Source organism: Oncorhynchus kisutch, linkage group LG21 (assembly GCF_002021735.2).
Source record: "Oncorhynchus kisutch isolate 150728-3 linkage group LG21, Okis_V2, whole genome shotgun sequence".
In the NCBI taxonomy this organism is placed as follows: domain Eukaryota; kingdom Metazoa; phylum Chordata; class Actinopteri; order Salmoniformes; family Salmonidae; genus Oncorhynchus; species Oncorhynchus kisutch.
In genome coordinates this window covers 12,452,605-12,473,837 of record NC_034194.2, presented here as the reverse complement: position 1 = coordinate 12,473,837, position 21,233 = coordinate 12,452,605, and the positions used below count along the sequence as shown (strand labels likewise).

General features: G+C 43.7%; 1 protein-coding gene across 7 annotated transcripts; it reads right to left on the bottom strand.

Moving 5' to 3' along the window:
- Positions 1-1,683: 1,683 nt before the first annotated feature.
- On the bottom strand, positions 1,684-21,167 carry LOC109866321 (SUMO specific peptidase 6). Of its 7 annotated transcripts, none has more exons than XM_020454940.2 (24): positions 20,929-21,084; positions 18,234-18,327; positions 17,709-17,775; positions 16,957-17,072; positions 16,662-16,817; positions 16,338-16,358; positions 15,420-15,499; positions 9,718-9,818; positions 8,699-9,140; positions 8,097-8,347; positions 7,194-7,331; positions 6,991-7,024; positions 6,505-6,693; positions 6,089-6,273; positions 5,764-5,921; positions 5,472-5,588; positions 5,173-5,295; positions 4,889-4,981; positions 4,072-4,442; positions 3,811-3,902; positions 3,633-3,721; positions 3,409-3,477; positions 3,100-3,250; positions 1,684-2,839 (listed from the first exon to the last, which is right to left on the bottom strand). In XM_020454940.2, exons 1-24 carry the CDS (start codon positions 20,954-20,956, stop codon positions 2,606-2,608), a joined length of 3,399 nt encoding a protein of 1,132 aa, XP_020310529.1. In that variant the 5' UTR covers positions 20,957-21,084; the 3' UTR covers positions 1,684-2,605. The 7 variants fall into 7 exon arrangements, with proteins under 7 accessions (XP_020310529.1, XP_020310528.1, XP_020310530.1 ...); XM_020454939.2 differs by having other exon boundaries at positions 6,505-6,708; positions 20,929-21,083; XM_020454941.2 differs by lacking the exon at positions 16,338-16,358 and having other exon boundaries at positions 6,505-6,708; positions 20,929-21,167.
- Positions 21,168-21,233: the final 66 nt, after the last annotated feature.

Below are 21,233 nucleotides of genomic sequence, written 5' to 3'. Positions count from 1 at the left end.
CACACATATATTACGCTCCACACCTGGTGAGGTGAGCTAGTTCATTGGCCACCTTGCATGACGTAGATACCAAATGCAAATCCAGGTTGTGCTGGAGGAAATGAGTTTTTGTTTGTCTATTCACCATCCCACTAGGGCAAGCCCGCATGAAAAACAAGGCTAGCTGTGCAAACAGCATTATGGTCTATACACCATGGAAACTATGGTGACTGGCAGAATAGGTCTGGATGCACTTGACATTTCAGAGGGACAATAGATACTGTTCGTCCCATTGCAAAGGACAGTGCGAGGATGCATTGATCCTACTTCAGCTTCTAAAATATTTACACAACATTGTCTGTGACCATAACCGCAGTAAAGACTTAAAAGGCAGGTAAGGCAGCTCCAGGTTATTCACTCCTTGTCTGCATCCCAAATACAGTGCACTACTTTTGACCAGAGTACAATGGGTCCTAGTCAAATGTAGTCCATTATATAGGTGCCCTGGTTGGAAGTGGTGCACTATAAAGGGAATAGGGTGCCATTTGGAAGGTAACATTGGTTTCTAAGAACCTGTTGGGAGGGAGGGTCGGAATGAATGCAACGCTTCTATGAACTCAAAATGCTACACACGGAGAGGAAAGCCATGCTATTTTAACATACTTGTTCTTCACATACAGTATATTTAAGATCATTGTGATTACTTTTTTTCAGTTATCACAATTATTTTAAAAAGATAATAAATTAAGCCTATGAATATGCCGTTAACTGCCAAAATAAAGGAAACACTTGAGTAAACGAGGGATACAAAGTATATTGAAAGCAGGTGCTTCCACATAGGTGTGGTTCCCGAGTTCATTGTGCAATTAAAACATCCCATCATGCTTAGGGTCAAGTATAAAAATGCCAAGTTGCCCATTATTTTAGCTAGCATGGCTAGAAGATATCTCATTGACTTTGTCTCAGTCATAAGGGCCCAGTTTAAAGTTATATATCTGGATTTCGCCTATTGGATAGTATAAAATACATAGAAATAGAATAGAACGGACAAATTATTGACTTGAATGGGGACTTTTGTTCTATTCATTCCATTTAATACTATCCGATAGGTGAAATCCAGATAGATATCTTTTAAAAACTGGGATCAGATCTCAACCAAATTGAACACTTATGGGAGATTCTGGAGCAGAGCCTGAGACAGTGGTTTCCACCACCATCAACGAAACACCAAATGATGGAATTCCGTGTGGAAGAATGTTGGTGCATCCCTCAGTTTCACACTTGTAGAATCTATGCCAAGGCGCATTAAAGCCATTCTGGGTGCACTGGCGGCTCATGGTGACCCAACGCCCTATTTAGATACTATATTGGTGTTTCCTTTATTTTGGCAGTTACTTGTAAATGAAACTTTTTGAGCTAGGCTAATAAAAAATAAAATAGTTGATCTTCCTTTGCTCAATATAACTGTATAACGCTGTATTAATGACAAGACCCAATCATCCCTAGATAATGATGGATAATAGCAGTCATTTGTTCAAACAATAGAGGACAGGCAGATCTAGATGACCATCTTTTCATCCTATCAACCCTGGGCGACCAGATGATGAAACCAGGCACAAATGCACTTCTACAACAGCGATATTGAATATGGGATGACATCTCATGGAATTACATGAATTCTATTACAGTAACTAAGGCAAATTATGTGCTCTTGCATCTCTGTGTTTAATGCTCAAGATCCATCCACTCACATAAAAGAGACTTAAAAAGGTTCAATGCAGCCATTTTTATCTCAATATCAAATCATATCTGGGAAACAAGTAAGTACCTTACTGTGATTGTTTTCAATTAAAAATGGTCAAAAAGCAACAAATAGCTTCTTAGCAATGACCAATTTCTCAGGCAAGAATTTAGCTAGGACTATATGGGAGGGGTCCGAGTGGGGAGGGAAAAATGGTAAACTAGCTGTGACGTCTTCATCCCATCAAACAGCTATTACACTATAAGGGCATTATACAGTATTATCATATAGTATTAGTCCAACCTAGTGTGGAGAAATATGAAACACAGAAAATCATGTTTTTGACTGCACTGGGCCTTTAACAAGCACTGGCTAAGCAATTCATGAGAGGTACTGGGATTTTGAAAATGATACTTTCTTCCAGACCGGTATGGCTATAAATGACAAATAACAGCAAGTTCTCTACACAACTCAGTCAGATGCATAAAAAATATGATACAAGAGCGGAACAGTATATTCTGCACCCGAAAAAAAGAACATCTATGAAGAAAACAGATATGGATGATGATCATCCATGTATAGCACGGCATCAAAAACAGTAAATCTCAAAGGCAGCAAAAACATCCAGCATATGTACACGTTTTATTCAATACAAATGTAAAATGTTTTGTTTTGTTGTAAATGGAAAGAATAGGACAGTTAGGAAATAATGGGGGGGGGGGGGGGGGTAATCCAGCAGCATGTAATCAGGCCCTGGCAGCAAGAGGGCAGACGGACCGACCTCCAGGCTTGGCCAGGCAGCGGGAGCCCCACCCGATAGATAGGACCGTCATGTCAAAGTAAAAGAGAGTAGGTAGGTAGCAGTGTCAGACCAGACAATGCACCTCAGGGGCTGACGGGAAAGTTCTGAATCTGTATCTCTACACCTTCCTCTGTATCCTCTCCTCCCACCTCCTGTTCTTCAGGTGAGCCTTTGGCTGAGCCCTGGCCCGCCTCCTTCTTCTGTTGGGATTGGATCTTTCGAATGAGCTCCTTGATCTCCTCGCGTTTAGTTTTCATCCGTTGCTGCAGGAACCATTCCGCCAGGTTCACGGGGAGATGAAAGCTGGCAAGTGGACTCTGAATGGAGGGCAGGAAAATGTAATTATTATGGATTCACTCCTAAGCAATGTCCTATCTATTTTTGGAGTGTTGTAAGGTCGAAAATGAGCTTCAAAATCAAGAGTCGATAAAAGCCTGGTTTGGTGCGATTGCTTTAAAACAGTAGCTGGTATCCGTATTTGGGATTCACTTCTGGCTAGCAGTAGTTGTTACAGTAAATCAATTCGGTAAACATTGGCAATCTATTGGCAAGCTTTGCCTTCAGCCTATGCTCTCACCTCAAAGAAGCTCTCCACATACTGCAGGATGTAGACTCCACAGTCGCTGAAGTTATCTTGCTGAGGCACACGCGGGTTGGAGCCCTTCATCTGATCCTTCCCAAAACTCCTCTGACTTCCTTTCCTCACCTCCCACTCCACCTCCAGGTACCTGCAGTTACACACGCAAATCACACAAACAAAAACACTAAATATAAATGGCTTGGGAAGGTTTGCTTTGGTGCGCCAATGCGTGTAATACTTAGATGATGTACAAATTAGGCAAACTAAATGTACAATATACAGAACAGTATGAAAAATTTGACTTACTCTCGTAATGTTTTAACGACTGAAGATCTGGCAGGGCCACGCAACGAGTCCATGATGAGAATGCAGGGCCTGAGAAAAACAAAAATCACTCAGCAAATGCTTAAACATTGTGATTCTGAGGTAAATGTGAATGGACAATCACCTCAAATCACACTAGCCACAAAGGTGTCAGGAGAGCAATATCGCCATCTACTGGCACAAGTAGAACATCCTCTCCTACTCACTGTTTGCAGATGGTGGGTTTGGAGGTACACTCTGAGCTCTCAGGGGTAACCGGGTCCTCAGCAAGTGCACCATCCTCACTGCACTCATCCTAGACAAAAGGAAAAACAACGTGACACATAACATCCATTTAACTTCCTTGGAAATGTCACCAAACAGAGAAGCAAATTCCACCGTTACCTGGCAGGAGCTTTGATCATCTGAAAAGGTATGGGTGTCATCACCATTGCCACCTCCTGATCCATAACACACACTGATTCTGTGCAGACCATCTGCAAAACATAATTTAAAAAGGCCAATGAATCACAGATTAATTTCCCATCAGTTTCCAAGAAATCGCAATCAATGTTGATTTGCCATATGCGCAGGATACAACGTAGTGTATTGTACACAGTGCAATGAAATGCTACTTGCAAGTAGTGACGTCTGCCTGTGGCTTACCTGTGTACTGTGGCTGGGCGCTGACCTGTCCATTCACCCTGGCTCCAGAGGTCTTAGGAGGCTCTTGGCCCCCATTGGGACAGGTGGACACACCCTTTGGCTGCTCGCTGTGAGAGTGTCCCCCTGAGGAGGCCTCGGTGGCACTGAGGGAGAGCTTCTCTGAGGGGGTCACGGGTTCCTCTCTGTCTGGGGACAGAGGCTCAAAGTGGTCTGGCTCTGGAGACAGGGGCCGGCAGTGGTCAGGGGGGCTGCCCTGGGGGGCAGCCTGTGTTGGCCCTGGTGCTGACTCCGGGGCCTGGAATAGGGGGTTGGCCACAAACTGAGGGCCCTGAAGGCCTGGGAAGCAGATCACTGCCAAGTACCAGTGGGCTCTGAAACACATACAGCAATGGGTTTGGTTAATAGAGACAGTTCTGTCTACCATCTTTGTCTATTATTTTGCAAGAAAACAGTCAATTAATTTCCATGTTGAAATTCGCATCTCAAATGGCAGGTAGCCTAGAGGTTAGAGTGTTGGGACAGTAACCGAAAGGTTGCTTGTTAGAATCCCGGCAAGGTGGAAAAATCTGCCGTTCTGCCCGTGAGCAAGGCAGTTAACCCCCACAACAACTGCTCCCTGGGCACTGATGACATAGGCGTTGATTAAGGCAGCCCCCCGCACCGCTCTGATCCATTTGGCTTGAATGCATTCAGTTGTGCAACTGACTAGGTATCCCCTTTCCCTTCCTTATATAGTCGGGCTCCGCTCAAATATAATGCACTACATAGGGAATAGGATGTAATTTGGCTGCAGGCAGGGGTATTGAGCAGCACTCACGACTCGTTAATGGGAACAAAGATGAAGTCCTTCTGGAACAGGTCTACATGTCGGGTCCACGTCTTCACCCGATTGTGCTTCCTCTTCTGGATCCTGGCAAACAAGAGACATGGTTTACTGAACTCTGTCTGAAATGTGTTCCCCTTGCCTGGTCCCGCATCAGTTTGTGCCGTCTTGACAACTAAAACAATGTTTGCCGTGATAATGACCAAATGAGTTGGCAAAACAGCACATATAGATCTGGGGGCTGTTGGGCCGCTCTGGGCAGAGGAGAGGAGACTCACGTTAGGTTGGTGGTGTCTGGGATGTTTCTCCTCTCTCTTTGGTTGAGCCTCTTGTAAAAGAAGGAGCTGAACACGTGACTCCTTTGTGAGTCTTCTTTTTTCAACTTCTCCAAAACTAAATATCTAAAGGGAAGATGCACACATAGAAAAACAGTTAATCCACTCCCCTTCTAAGGTTGGCAAAATTCCCAGTATACCACAAACGCAGGCACTTTGTGTTCCTATAGAAAATCAAACCTAGAATGTGACTTCAAAAAACAACAATGGGAAATATACAACGGAACGCGAAAACCACTAACTTTAAATAAAAGTCTATGATGACGTCGTTTAGGAACTCTCCATCGTTAAGGCAGTGGAGGTCTTCGTTAGTCACCGACATGCCCCCCTTGGCTGGAGGAGGTGGGTACACCATCAACCTACAACACAACCATCCAAATTACCATTAGGAACAAACACTTTAGAATGATACTTAGGAGGACAGGGCACATCGAAGTGAAATGGTTTGCAACAGAATATGAGCGTTAGCCCCTTCCCATTTCAGCCCATTTTCTTGAACATGACCCAGGTGTAGGAGATAGATAACCCTCGTACTTTACGATTGGTCCAGTGAAGGTGGGTTGGAGCTCAGCCATATCATCGTCTTCCTCATCGAAGAACGTGCTGGTCTGCTGCCGTGTGGCCATGCGTGTCCGCACTGTTGGTGGCGGTGTGTTGTTGGCTTTACCGCCATTGTTGTTATTATTCTTTACCTACAAGAAAGTGATGCAACCAAAATATCATAGTTAAGGGATTGTTTAAAAAGAGACTGTTTGTTGAAAACCTGAAGCCAAGGAAAGGCAACACCGGTAACACATATTTTCTTAGCTAGTCTCAAAAGGCTCCAAGATGCTAATCTTCCATTTAGATAAAAGCCCACCTTCTCTTTTGTTGCTTTGTTGTAGTTGACCAATCTGATGTTAGCTTCATCAAACGGCAGTTTAGTGGGGAACTCGTTGAGCTTGTTGACTCGGCCGATCTCCTGTAGAATCTCCTCTAGAATCATCTGCTCGTGCAACGACAGCCCGTTCTCAAAGATCAGCACGATGTACTTCTCGTCAGAGTCTGAGGTGAGTAGGGAGAGCAATAAGACTTATTGACATTTTGTAGACCGTGAGGTCACAGACCTGATTTAGCAACAACAACAAAAAATATGTCATAGAAAATTATTCTCCAAAACAGGGGGACAACGTTGACAAGTTTGGTAAACAAAAAACACATTCATCCCATCTATTTTACAGACTACTGACGTTACAACTGACAAGGATGCTTCACTTATGGATTGGCAGTCCTCACCGTTGCTGGCACAGTCGTACCACAGGCCTCCCTTGTCGCGGGTCATCTTGAGCTGGGTGCGAAGCCGCAGACATTCCTCTTGGGTGGTCTGGAAGAAGAGCACGGGTAGCTTCCTCACGCTGCACCACTCACAGCTGATAAGCCCAGACGCTTGCAGACGCACTTTCTCCAGAGAATCCACTTCAGGGCCTGGGATACAAAGCACTAGAACATCACATGCCGTTAGGTTTGCAGAATTTCAGTAACGTTTCCACAATTCCCAGGTTGTCCAGAAATCCTGGTTGGAAGATTCCCTGAAACAGGAGGGAATAAGCAGGAAATTCGGGATCCTTCAACTACGATTTCTAGAAAACATGGGAATTTTGGGAAATGCATTGGAATTATGCCACCCTTCATACTGTACAAGAGTGTGAGTATAACGCATCTACAACATTTTGTCATTGGAAAAAAAATGCCTAAGACATTTTATGTTCTTATGTCTCTCACCTTCAGTTTCAAGTTGAATGTAATCGCCCGTAAACTGAAAGACAGAGATAGTTGAATGATACATTATGTCAGTAAGACAATTAGTATAAATAATTTCAGCTTTGACCATATTGCTATAGACTATTGTTTTTGGCAACATTTTTGATAAGCACAACTGAGTGTCTGTACAGAGAGAGAACAGAGTACAGGAGCGGAGTACTTACAATGACAGGTTTGGTCACCATCCTGCGAAGAGTTCCTACTCTCACGCTCCTACAGTCCAGGATGATGCTGTCCAGCTTGTAGGGGGAGGTCTTCTGTTTTTTCCTGGGTGTAGAGTCATCAGGTATTTGGTTTCCAAACTGAAAAACACACGGTCAGCCTTGAAATCTGACGCTTCATATCATTCATTCCTCTTAGCGACCAATCATGTACAGTACTCGTCTTGCCAACAATATCAGATTCTTCCTCAACTGGTCATTTAGATTCAGCTGCCTAATTAGTTTGAAAGCTAAATGTCACGAGCGGTATGTTTCTAAAAGGAAAACAATCCTGAACACACAAAAAGTACATTAGGAGACTTAATCGTTAGTCCCACTCCCAATGGCCAAAAACAACTATCTTAGTGAACAAAGAAACACCCAGTAATATAATTTGCTGCCAAGCAAAACAACCCACAATGTTACCTTGAGAGAGCAGATCAGGAACATTGAGTTCTCAAGGACATTCTGACAGACGGGGTCAATAAATCCAAACTGAAATGTTCCAAAACAGCGCACTATCAGACTGGCTCACTATAGCTGGGCCCGTGTACTAAATGTGGCCAACCTTTGAGAGGAGAACTGCGGAAACATCCTTGAGGGATCAACAACATTTCATTACGTATCCACACAAGTCCTATATCCTATACACAGAGGCTGGTGCAGCATATAACGCGGCCGCTTGCAGCACATATACACTACCACAACATGGGTACAAATCCCAACACGACTCATTTCATGCTATCCCAGTCTGAATAAAATGAAAAAAAATCCTTTAAAATGTATACGTTTTGAAAAAAAATAAAAAATCCTTTAAAATGTATGCGTTTTGTACGCTCAGTGTATTTCAAAGAAGCGGACACACACCTGATCTTTCATTCGGTTCCTTTTGGGTAGCGAGATTCTGCTGTCGACATCGGCGAAGAAATCAGAGGTGATCTCCTCCTGCTCCTCTCCTGCGCTACTCTTCACTGCCGCCTCGACCCTGCCTCCGGAGGGCGCTGGCGAGGAGTGGGCCGAGTCAGCGGGCAGCGGGGAGACGCTGTCCAGCCTGTTGACGCTACCAGTGCTGCCGTCGTCGGCTTCATCCTCCTCATCGTCGTCACTGGACAGCACGACTGGAACACACACACACATTACAGACATTTCATGACTGAGAATGAGTCACTCGCTCCACCATAGTTGAATGTAATTCTTTCAAGAAGAGCAGGAGATTTAGATTTTGAAAAGTGGCCTTCGTTTGCAAACAAATGTGACCTTGTGTGAGAGAGGTAAGATATACAGACAGGTGCTACTGGTTGTGAGGTGTGTGGTTTACTAGCAAGAACATTCTGTACTGCCAGTTTAAATGAAAACTTCCTGCACTACCTTACACAATGCAAAGCCCTGAGGTAAACTCTGACAATAACCACCGTAGAGAGATGCGAGAATTGAGTACTTAGCAGGTCGGGATGGACCAGTAGACTTACTGGGGTCGTTGATCTTGTGTAGCTTGGCGGCCGCCGTCCTCCTGCCTTTGTTGGCGGCGACTTTCCCGGCGCAGCAGCTCCCCACTAGCCCAGCCCCGACGGGTCTCCCGTTGTGTGGCAGTAACAGGCCGGCCCGGGTGGTAATGCGTACCGGGATGGGCGGGTTCATCACAGTGTCCACGCGCAGCGGCGGCGCCCTCAAGGTCGAGGCCGAACCGTAGAAGCTGTTCTTCCTCAGCTGTAGATTGTTGGCTCCTGGGGAGGGGTGCTGGTGGGTATGGGGTCGGATGGGGGGTCTGGGCGTGGGGGACGTAGGCTGGGCTGCAGGGGGGTGGTGGAGGTGGGGGGCCTCCAACGCTAAGGGGTTCCCACAGTGTTCACACATGATGCTGTTGTCACTGGATTTGCTACACTTCCCGCACACAACGTTTGGATGTAGGGCCTGCAGAAAAGACAAGATACAATTTAGTTTCAGCAGAAGATACATTCACATTCAAATACTTAGATTTTCTTCTCAACACTATTTGTCAGGGGTATCGTCTTAAAACCAGTCTGCCCTTTTGGGTTGAAATGGTCAACTGATAAACATGCTTCTTTCTAGTCAGGTATTTATTCCTCTCTGGCTCTAGGCCCAACACTAAAGGTATGACTCAGACAGGAAGGAGCAGGCTGGATGGTTTGATAGTTGACTAGCAAAGCCTGAGAGAAAGGCCCAGTGGGGAGTAGCTGCCACTCCAGCCCAGCAGGGTCAGAGTCCTCTCATATGGAAAGGCTGCATGGTAAACACTAAACAGTCAAATCTAGATGAACACAGAGACATGCACTTACTAAGCAGGTACAGGTCCTTTTCGACCTTCAGGGCCTGGCCTATACATAAAGCGTCTCAGAGTAGGAGTGCTGACTTAGGATCAGCCTCCCCCGTCCATATTAACATATCCATTATAATGTAAAGTAAAAACTGATCCTAGATCGGCACTCCCTACTCCGAGATGACAAAGTGTATAAGCTACGACTCCTACCTCCTCGGTCTGAACCTGCGAGGGAAAGCTACAACAGCCCTCCGCCGAGGCTCTCCGACTGTGCTGCTGGACACGCCGTTTGATGCTCGAGTTGTCGTTGGCTAAAAAGGAAACAAAAGAGAACACGGAAAGGAAAGATATTACTTATCTGTCATATACAGTGTGCAGTAACAACTAGTTGAGAACCAGCCTAATTTTCAACACAAACAAAAATTGCCAGAGTGGAAAAAATTACCCTTGGGGAAAAGTTTCACACGGATGCAGTGTTCCAATGTTCCAAGGTCACCTTAATATTTCACTGTGCAGGAGTTGGTTGGCCAGGCACAGTGTGCTTTATTAGCCTGACTGCCTGTGTGTGCTGCTTTCCTCCCCATGCTCATTTGTGACCGCCAGGCTCTCTCTCTCTCCTTCCTCTCAGAGGAGCTTTGCGGGCGGATTAATCTGCGAGGCCTGCTGCAATCCCCCTCTGGCAGACACAGGCAGGAAGCTCAGCCCAGATCTGCTGCCCCGCAGACCCTACAGCCTTCACTGCCAGAGAGTGAGGCTGCAAAGCCACATCCAGACACCCTCTACCACCTAGATACTTTTACATTTGTGTCACAAACATTATGTATCGAAAATCATGATGTTGGCTGCATGAATTGTCCACTAGAGCTGTTGCCAGATAATTGAACGTTCTTTTCTCTACCATAAGCCACCTCCACATTGTTTTATGTAATTTGGCAGTACGTCCAACCGGCATCACAACGTATAACCACCCTACCACAGGATCTCAACATCAGTCTTCACCTGCGGGATCCTCTGAGACCAGCCACCCAGACAGCTGATGAATCTGTGGGTTTGCACAACCCGAAGAATTTCCGAACAAACTGCCAGAAACCATTTCATGGAAGCTCATCTGCGTGCTCGTCATCCTCATCAGTGTCTTGACCGGACCGCAGTTTGGCATCATAGCCGAGTTCAGTGGGCAAATGCTCACCCTTGATTGCCACTGGCATGCTGCAGAAGTGTGCTCTTCACGGATTAATCCTGGTTTCAACTGTAACGGATGGCAGACTGAGTGTATGGCATCATGTGGGCGAGCGGTTTTCTAATGTCAATGTTGTGAACAGAGTGCCCCACGGTGGCGGTTGGGTTATGATATGGGCAGGCATAAGCTAAGGACAACAAACACAACTGCATTTTATCAATGGCTACTTGAATGCACAGAGATACCGTGCCGAGATCCTGAGGCCCATTGTCGTGCCATTCCTCTGCTGCCATTCCCGCATGTTTCAACAGGATAATGCACGGCCCCATGTAGCAAGGATCTGTACACAATTTCTAGTAGACATGTCACCCATTGAGCATGTTTGAAATGCTCTGGATTGACGTTTACGACAGCGTGTTCCAGTTCCCGCCAATATCAATGGTGATACAGGAAAGGGCCTTCCCCAAACTGTTGCCACAAAGTTGGAAGCTAGCACGACCCATGAAAAACAGCGCCAGACCATTATGCCTCATCCACCAAACTTTACAGTTGTCACTATGCAGTCGGGCAGGTAGTGAATCTCCTGGCATCCGCCAAACCCAGATACATCCGTCGGACTGCCAGATGGTGAAGTGATTCATCACTCCAGAGAATGCATTTCCACTGCTACAGAGTCCAATGATGGCGAGCTTTACACGACTCCAGCCAACACTTGGCATTGTGCATGGTGATCTTAGCCTTGTGTGCAGCTGCTCGGCCAGGGAAACCCATTTCACGAAACACCGACTAAAAGTTACTGTACAGACGTTGCTTGAAGAGGCAGTTTGAAACTCAGTAGTGAGAGTTGCAACTGATGAAAGACATTTTTTACGCGCTGCGCCCATCAACACTCGGTGGTCCTGTTCTGTGTGTGGACTACCACTTTGCGGCTAAGGCGTTATTGCTCCCGGACGTTTCCTCTTCACAATGACAGCACGTACAGTCGACCGGGGCAGCTCTAGCAGGGCAGAAATTTGATGAAATTACTTGTTGGAAAGGTGGCATCCAATGACGGTACCACGTTGAAAGTCACTGAGCTCTTCATTAAGGCCATTCTACTGCCAATGTTTGTCTATGGAGATTGCATGGTTGTGTACTCATATTTTTTTATCTTATCAGCAACAGGTGTGGCTGAAATAGCAAAACTCCACTAACTTGAAGGGGTGTTTGCATACTTTTGTATATACAGTGCATTCTGAAAATAATGCGACCCCTTGACTTTTTCCAACAAAAACAATCGTTACAGCCTTATTCTAAAAATGGATTCAAGGATGTATTTATTTATTTATTTATTTATTATCTACACACAATACCCCATAATGACAAAGCAAAAACTGGTTTTTAGAACGTTTTTCTCATTTATTAAAAGTAAAAACCATAAATGCTTAATTTACATAAGTATTCAGAGCCTTTCCTATGAGACTCGAAATTGAGCTCAAGTGCATCTTGTTCCATTGATCATCATTCAGATGTTTCTACAACTTGACTGGAGTCACCTGTGGTGTATTCAATTGATTGGACATGATTTAGAGAAGGCACACACCTTGTCTATATAAGGTCCCACAATTATAAGTGCATGTCAGAGCAAAAACCAAACCATGAGGTTGAAGAAAGTGTCCGTAGAGCTCCGAGACAGGATTGTGTCGAGACACAGATCTGGTAAAGGGTACAAAAAAAATTCTGCAACATTGAAGGTCCCCAAGAACACAGTGGCCTCCATCATTCGTAAATGGAAAAGTTTGGAACCACCAAGACTCTTCCAAGAGCTGGCTGCTCTGCCAAACTGAGAAATCGGGGGAGAAGGGCCTTGGTCAGGGAAGTGACCAAGAACCCGATGGTCACTCTGACAGAGCTCTAGAATTCCTCTGTGGAGATGGGAGAACCTCCCAGAAGAACAACCATCTCTGCAGCACTCCACCAATCAGGCCTTTATGGTAGAGTGGGTAGACGGAAGCCACTTCTCAGTAAAAGGCACAACAGCCCGCCAGGAGTTTGCCAAAAGGCACCGAAAGGGCTCTCAGACCATGAGAAACAAAATTCTCTGGTCTGATGAAACCAAGATTGAACTCTTTGGCCTGAATGCCAATCACCACACCTGAAAGAAACCTAGCACCATCCCTACAGTGAAGCATGGTGGTGGTGGCAGCATCATGCTGTGGGGATGTTTTTCAGTGGCAGGGACAGGGAGACTAGTCAGGATCGAGGGAAAGAAGAACTGAGCAAAGTACAGAGAGATCCTTGACGTAAACCTGCTCCAGAGCACTCAGGACCTCAGACTGGGGCGAACGTTCACCTTCCAACAGGACAACGACCTTAAGCACACAGCCAAAACAGTCTCTGAATGGCCTTGAGTGGCCCAGCCAGAGCCCGGACTTGAACCTGATCGAACATCTCTGTAGAGACCTGAAAATAGCTGTGCGGCAACGTTCCCCATCAAACCTGACAGCACTTGAGAGGAACTACAGAGAAGAATGGGAGAAACTCCCCAAATACAGGTTTGCCAAGCTTGTAGTGTCATACCCAAGAAGAATCGCTGCCAAAGATGCTTCAACAAAGTACTGAGTAAAGGGTCTGAATACTTATGTAAATGTAATATTTCACCACATTTTTTTTTACATTATCAAAAATTTTCAAACCTGTTTTTGCCTTGACATAGGGTTTTCTCTGTAGATTGAGGAAAAAAACAACAATTTTATCAATTTTAGAATAAGGCTGCATCGTAACAAAATGTGGAAGATGTCAAGGGGTCTGAATACACTATATCTGTGACCAACAGATGCTTATCTGTATACCAAGTCATCCATAGATTAGGGCCTAATCAATTTATTTAAATTGACCGATTTCCTTATATGAACTGTAACTCAGTAAAATCATAGAAATTGACTATATTTTTGTTCAGTGTCGCTACTTAATTGTTTGAAACCTGAACGTTTTACTACATATTATGGAGACATGTTTAATCTTGCTTCAAAGTAGCCTAGGCAAATTCCGAGGCAATTCTTTTATACAGACATCCATATGCTATTGGTTTTTTACTTTCTTTTGTTGTCCAGTGGCCAAATGCACATCCGCGTGTAGCCTACTGCCTTGTGCGTATTGCTGCGCTAAAAAAAGTGAAGAAATGATAGTTTATCAACATTTTAAGCTAAATGTTCTGATATGTTGCAGATTCATTGCTTCAACTTTTTTTGTTTGTTAATGTTGCCTAGGCTTACTGGTTATATGAATTTGGGATCTATCGTCCCATAGCCTGTTTGGGCTATTTGTTTCTCGACAAGCTGACCAATAGAATAGGTAGACTTTTCTACAACGGGGGATAGTAGATTGGCATAGGCTCATATGCTGCACGTCTTCAAGGCTAGGGGAAGCTAAGCATTCCCTTAGTAAACTGAATTAAATTGGCAAAATTATATAGCCTAATTAGCCTACTCCTGTCGATACATAAATAAAGACCATATGTCAAAATAGGTTACTAAAGCATGATTTGGTCACAGAGGATCATTAGCTTCTCCTAGCCGTAAAAAAAGAGACACTTTTTGGATTTTTAAGAATCGCATTGCCTACAGTCGGGAGGAAAGGCAACCCACGCAATTTTGTCAGCGTACACTGCAAATACCAAATAGATGGTTGTTGAGTTGTGACTGTCAGTGAAAAGTACAGATGCCCAGCCAGGCATATCACAATATTTCTACATTCAATCACAAGAAAACATAGCCATTTGCTTTCCAAAAGAAATGACAATGAAAAGACTAATCTGTCTTTTAGTTGAGAGAACAACAGGCCTATAGCCTATCATATTGGAACCAGCGGAGAGCAATAGCCATATCCCTGGTGCACACTGCACATTTTCACTATCATTGTTGGGTCAGTGCCACTTAAAAGTTTGTTTTTGGACAATAATTACCTCCTCCAGTTTAGATGGACGTCATATTCTAGTTGTGTATCCCCTTCTCATAGGCCTATTATATGGACAAGAAATGTTTTGATTGTCAGTGTTAGAGTAGGCTACCCTGTCATTTGTTTTATTTAACAAGATTCTGCTAATGTCTCCAGTCATATAAAGTTCAGTAGAATCGCAAGAAATGTGTTTCACGTGCAGAGAAAGAAGAAACGTACACGATATGGCCTATAGGCCAGGCCTCTACGCGCTCAGCCATCCATTGAACTGTCTTTTTTTGCCAACAGTGATCGAGTTATATTATTACCCTAAATTTCGACGATCCAATCTACTCATCACATTACGAATAGTAGGCTCTTACATAAGTCTGCAAATGTGATGATGCATGGAATGCTTTATTATAAAAGGCGCATTTGTACGGTGAAAAGTTATTCTCCAAACTTTAAACTGCCGTTCCGTCAAAACATAAGCTAGCGATTTTGCTACTCGTTACTCATTTTGTCGTCTGAGGAAAATATAAATGTGGACAGTTCTTCGAACATCCTCAAGGACACATCATTGCATCCTCGACTTGCATATTCCGGGAAGATTATCTACCATAATCTAAAATGTGACTTCTGTCATTCTCAGAACGGTGATTGGACACCCTAATCAGGTTACGCACCCACTGCACATGGGTCCGGTACATTACTCAAATGTCCTGTAAATTGAAATGCTGCCGGTCAAATGTCCGGCGCCACATTTTCATAACGGAAACCCTGAAATACAGTGAATGTAAGGGCACAGTGAATGTACCTGGGCTCTCTGGACAGGTGAGAATGATGCTCTCTACTTCTACTGGCTGGATCTGCTGCTGGGTGGTGCTGTACTCTTTTCTGCGGGAATAATGGCACAGTTTGGTCAGAAGCACAGCCATATATCTAGATATGTCTAAATCTATGGCTCTGGTCAGAAGCACAGCCATATATCTAGATATGTCTAAATCTATGGCTCTGGTCAGAAGCACAGCCATATATCTAGATATGTCTAAATCTATGGCTCTGGTCAGAAGCACAGCCATATATCTAGATATGTCTAAATCTATGGCTCTGGTCAGAAGCACAGCCATATATCTAGATATGTCTAAATCTATGGCTCTGGTCAGAAGCACAGCCATATATCTAGATATGTCTAAATCTATGGCTCTGGTCAGAAGCACAGCCATATATCTAGATATGTCTAAATCTATGGCTCTGGTCAGAAGCACAGCCATATATCTAGATATGTCTAAATCTATGGCTCTGGTCAGAAGCACAGGCATTTAAAACAAATACTTTGTTTGTCAACAGCCATAAATGAGGTAAACAACTCAAATCCGCAGTGGATCATTGGAGATAAGCAAAATATGCAATATGAAGTGTAGGAGCGCTAATGAAGCTATTTCACAATGGAGTAAGGCTATGATGAAACACATGACATGGGATATTCCATGCAAACAGACTTCAGTCAGTGCCCTACAGATCCAGACCAAAGGTGGGTGGATGCAGGTTGAGCAGGGTATTAAGTTAGCTAAAAAATTACAAATACACATAGGCACAGGCACTACTGCTTTGACTACAGCATGACATGAAATGCAAAGTCAGAACAGGACAAAGAGATCAGACCATTCAGCTCACTACAAGTGGTTGCAGCACAAAGCATGGCTGAGAAAATCCACTGGGTTCAATGTCTTACCTTTCCTTTAAGTCAAGGTTGCTTAAGAAAGGAAAATGGAGAGAGTAAGTCTCGTCTACCAATACAATCAAGTCTAACACAATAATGGTGATGATCCGTGAATAAATGGGCTGCACCTCCAACTTGATGGCAATTAGCCAAACGGAATTGATCAAACCCTTACATAAAAAGGGAGAGTAACATGTTCTCTCGTCGATCGACTGGAGATGCAGCCCTACCTGGCAACTTGGGAGAAATCAAGCGTTCCGACATACAAAACCAGAGTCGCTTTCAATGCTTTGTTATGCAGTATGACTAGAGTGTGACTTCTGTGAGGGCTCATACCTTTGGACAGGTTTCCTCATTGCAGCAGGAACATGGTGGGTGTGCTGAAAGTGTCTCCCCTGTAGAACGACCCCTTGAGGCGTTGTTGGGCTACCGATTAAATAGTCTGTTCTGTTCGGCATTGGTGACGTCGTTGCTACCGGGTATGGGATTTCACTAGAGAGGAAAGCAGAGAAACAACATCCGCCGGGTTTCACTGAATACAGGTCGAATTGGTTCATTATGATATTTGCCATTGTCATCAAAACGTTCCAACTTGGACAGGAGAGATACTAGCAACAATGATGTGCCATACCTTAGCCTCTTGCCAGTTCCTAGTTTGTTTAGAGCCCTTATGTGATTATTTGTATTTGGCCTGTTTTCGTATGTTTTCAGGGGATCCGCAGAAGAGAAGTGCCTAAGAGCGGGGGACTGGTGGAGAGAGAGACAACAAAGAAGAGAATTAACAAAGAGGATCTGATTACATAAAGTATGTTGCAGTGCATTTAGAGAGCATACAGCATACATGCTGAGAGCATACAGTATATGCCTGAGTGATGCTGCATTAAACGCTGATACAACCCGGTAAAGTTATGGCAAAAACAGCACTGAGCTGATGTTCTTATTCACTGTTCAGTTGATACAAGAGAAACAGGTTTTGAATATTTAATAATAATACCCCAAAATAATATCAAATTCACAATAAATTTCCTCGGATTAAATGTTCTGTGGATTTTAACAGTGCAGTTAGCATCAAAATGTCACAACATTAACTTTTCACCAGCAGCAGCGCAAAACATTTTACTGGTACAAAGCTGGAGTCCTCTGGATGGCTTTGCCATACAAGATTTGACAGAGCAGGAGAGAAAGAAAAAGAAAGGAGAGAAAGAAAGAATTAGACAGAAAATAATAAGGACACATAAAAAGGGAGAGAGGTGAGACAGAACGGCAGAGGGCACCAACAGGACAGAGCAGAAAGCCTGTAGCGAGCAACAATGCCATAAATGTGAGTAACGCAGAGGGGTGCAAGATAAGGCTTTCCTTAGTGAGGGAGGTAGCCTACAGTACCTTCTGCCCCTCTGGGGATGAGTGCTGCTGTCCATCCATCTCCTTCGTGGTCACCACTGATGTGCAGCTTAGGAAAAAGAAGAGAAAAAGGGGTGGAAAGCATGGTTAGATAATGCCTTGGTTTTATGTCCACTTTAGCTCAAACCATTGGATAAACATATTGGGTACTTCCTTAAGTTACTGGATTACATCAATTATTGAATTACAATGTCATATGATGTCATATGTAACCGCATGATTCTGTGATACATGTAGTTTTACAGTAACATCACTGTCAGTTTGTATCCCTGGTGTAAAACACTTCTGCAGTCTAAACACTTCTATTACAAAACAGTCTGCGTGTGCATGTGGCCATATCTGTATATTAAGCTGGTGGCAGGAGGCTCTCAGGTGGGAATACTAATAAACAGAACAGAAAGAATCTTTGGGTCTGTCAGTCTGGTGGATACGGCGGGTGGCAGGGTGAAATTGATGCAATGCAGCGATGCTGAGTGCTGAAATGAGGTACGGAGGAGAAATGCTTACTCATGTCTCCTCTCCTCTTCACTGCCTTCAGAAAGAGAAAAGCTCCAGTTCTGCTTGTACCCTCCATCTCGCCTGGCCTCTGATCTATCCAGAGCTTGAATATAATAAACCACAACTTGCATGAGTTCAGTTATACGACGAGAAAGTGAGGGCATCAGTTGAAACGATCATGTGCACTTCTAGGAGTTGCAGTAATCATTTCAACACTGCTTGTATTAGCACCACATGCATAATTCAAATCATCAAAGAGAACTTCGATTAATGAGTAATTCTAAAACTAGATAATGAATCTGATGTTAAGATGAAGCCAAATAGCCTCAACCTAAAGTCAAGTCAACAAAGAAATAACTGAAAACTCCTTTTATGTTCTTTGATGAATAAAGCTTAAATCGTGTCTGCGATAAAACTGTAAGCAGAGGAGACACAGCGGCAGCTGACAACAGAGCAGGTGTTTGCCAAGGAGCTACTCCCCCCTCTCTGTGGACGACAAGACTAATTTCCTATGGTGACTCTCATCATAAATGTGTAACAGGCTTAGAGGCGTAGCACCATGCTGCTCGAAAATGAGACACGGTGGAGTCGTAATATCTCACGACAATCACAATAGCTGGTTTAGAGACGACAAAAACAGATTTTGGATGGCGGTATTTCACAAAAAGTTATTTGCATGATGCTTTGAGTAGGTGTGTTTTGTGCAATCACATAACTGTAGGCCTCTCCATATCAATATCTGAGGATAGACATTTCACCACTGTAGGAAACCATTTCAAGGAAGCACTTAAAATGTTTTCCAATAAATACTATGTGGCACAGCAGCAGGGTACACAGTGAAGCTGTGGATGTGGCAGTTAGCCAAAGGGTCTATATTTTGCTGTCAAAAACTGTCACTGTAAGTGTTTAGGCTAACAGTTAAAAATGTATCTATACCGGATCTTAGTACACCAACTGTAGCCTAGATAATTAGGTCATGGCTTGACCACTGAGCTCGTTCCATTTTCACCCGACTAGCTATGATTTGATTTCTTAACACTGTAGGCTATCCTTACAGTGTTATGAAATCAAGGCTTCCACCCTACATGTGTTAGCCCACCTTCTTCATAACACCATCAGTAGTCTAAATGAATTAGGCTGGTCAGTCATAGATAGGCACAGCAGTTGAAGGATTGCTTTGAGTCTGGCTCAGTGGTTCAAACCCATGGCTCAATGACACAGTCACTGCAGCTTTGTTCCCTTCTCAACACTGTGGGCACTGTTGCCAGACAGACTGCAGCAAGACAGCCCATGCTAGGTACAGCAAGATATTTCCCACTTAGCTGACCCACTGTAGCCACTTAAAGTTATTTATAATTGAAGATTTTCATGTTTTTTTTTTGCGTTTTCTAGAATTACAATTAGACTCCCTTTAGAATCTGTCTATAAAGCTAGTAATTTAGTAAAGAAATAACTAATAAACACAGTTATTCCAGGGGTTGCCTTTATCAATATGCCTTTGGGTTGCATACTGTCCTCATGAACTACTTCCTTGCTCCAGTCTGTGGCACAGGCAATGACTAACTTAGGCCTATTACTTAATTGGTCATGACTACGAGTGTTAACCGCAAAATATATTTAAAGTGTTGGTCTTGTTAAGAGTAATGTGCAAATTATATACCGTAGCTATACCTATAGCCTCAACTCCCCCACCCCCAACACACTGAATTTGGAGACACCACATTCCACACTGGCATGGTGCTTACAGAAGTGTTCCCTTCCTTGTTTTTGAGCTAGTTAGCACTTTGATATAAGCATGCATATTATGACGCATATGGTTTGTCCTTATTGGGTTGCTGGCTATTTACATGAACACCATCAGACTAGCTACTTTGTTATGCGCTGTCTGAAATGGAAACTGACAACCCTTCTCTGAGCTTTAAGACCTTGAAAAGCAGAAATAATGTATTATTTATAACTAACGTCAACTTGATTGCTAACCAACAAATAACGTTAGGTTGATCCACTGTTAAATATTATCAAATGAAAAACAAAAGGACATGTAAAAGTATAGCTGACATGAAGGCCTGTCAACAATTATGTCTATGTAGCTAACGTTAGCCAGCTAGGCCTTGCTGTCTGACTGTTCAATCTTGACCATTATCTACAGTACATAAGTCCACAAGTAAGTTACAACTTCACCCCACGGCACAGCAAGTTATAATTTATGTAAACAAATTACTCCTGTAAAATACTGCGCAAACTTATGTCAGTAAAACCGTGTCCCATTTCCTACATTTGAGGGTAGTTAGTTTAGCTAGTAGGTAGTCAGCTAGCTTCTAGGTAGCTAGTCAGACATACACGGGCTAGCTAGCTTAGTAGCTAGCATAACTACAGACGGCGTTCAGTAAAGCAACGTGACTCGGATAATTCCATTTTAATCGTGCCTATTATGTCGTTTTTGTTTCTGAAATGTCCATTCACGGTGAACAATGTAGCTTCAGATGTAAGTTATGTGAATAAATGTAGCCAGCTAGTTCCGCAGGGAATAGCTCACTTTAGCTCGCTAGCTAATTGCTAGCGCTTTCGAACAGGATTGAAACCAAATTTGAGGCACGCGCGCTGGATCCGATGTCTCATTTAGAGACACGGGAATGCGATCGCTAACAAACATTGCCGCCTTGCCTTTACAATTAGCTAGGTTTTTTTTCAAGTCTTACTTTACCTTCAAAAAAGCTTATGTTGTGTGCCATGTTTAGTCCATGTTCTCTTTCTCTTTCAGATGGTGTTTGCTGCTCACCAGCGACCCAATCTCGCAGAGGGCTCGCGAGTTGGCTTTTGTGGTTCTACGCACAACGCAGAATGTGTCGATTATCTTTTTTTCAGCCAACAAACAGTTAAATTGCCAAATGTACCGTAATGGTCTCAGAATAATTGTGCTAGCTCTACCACACATTGTGCCCAATCGATTGTTACAAAGTACCTAGCTAGTTGTAAATGGGGCAAGAATAATTTGTTAGAAAAGCCCAA

Bases quoted from the DNA above. Each gene is read 5' to 3' on its own strand.
- LOC109866321 (XM_020454939.2), bottom strand. From the start codon at position 20,956: ATGGCACACAACATAAGCTTTTTTGAAG. The intron at 7,332-8,096 runs GTGTGTGTCCGC...TGTGTTTTTCAG, and splicing joins GGAACCGAATGAAAGATCAG to TTTGGAAACCAAATACCTGA. The intron at 7,025-7,193 runs GTAAGTACTCCG...TCTGTCTTTCAG, and splicing joins TGGTGACCAAACCTGTCATT to TTTACGGGCGATTACATTCA.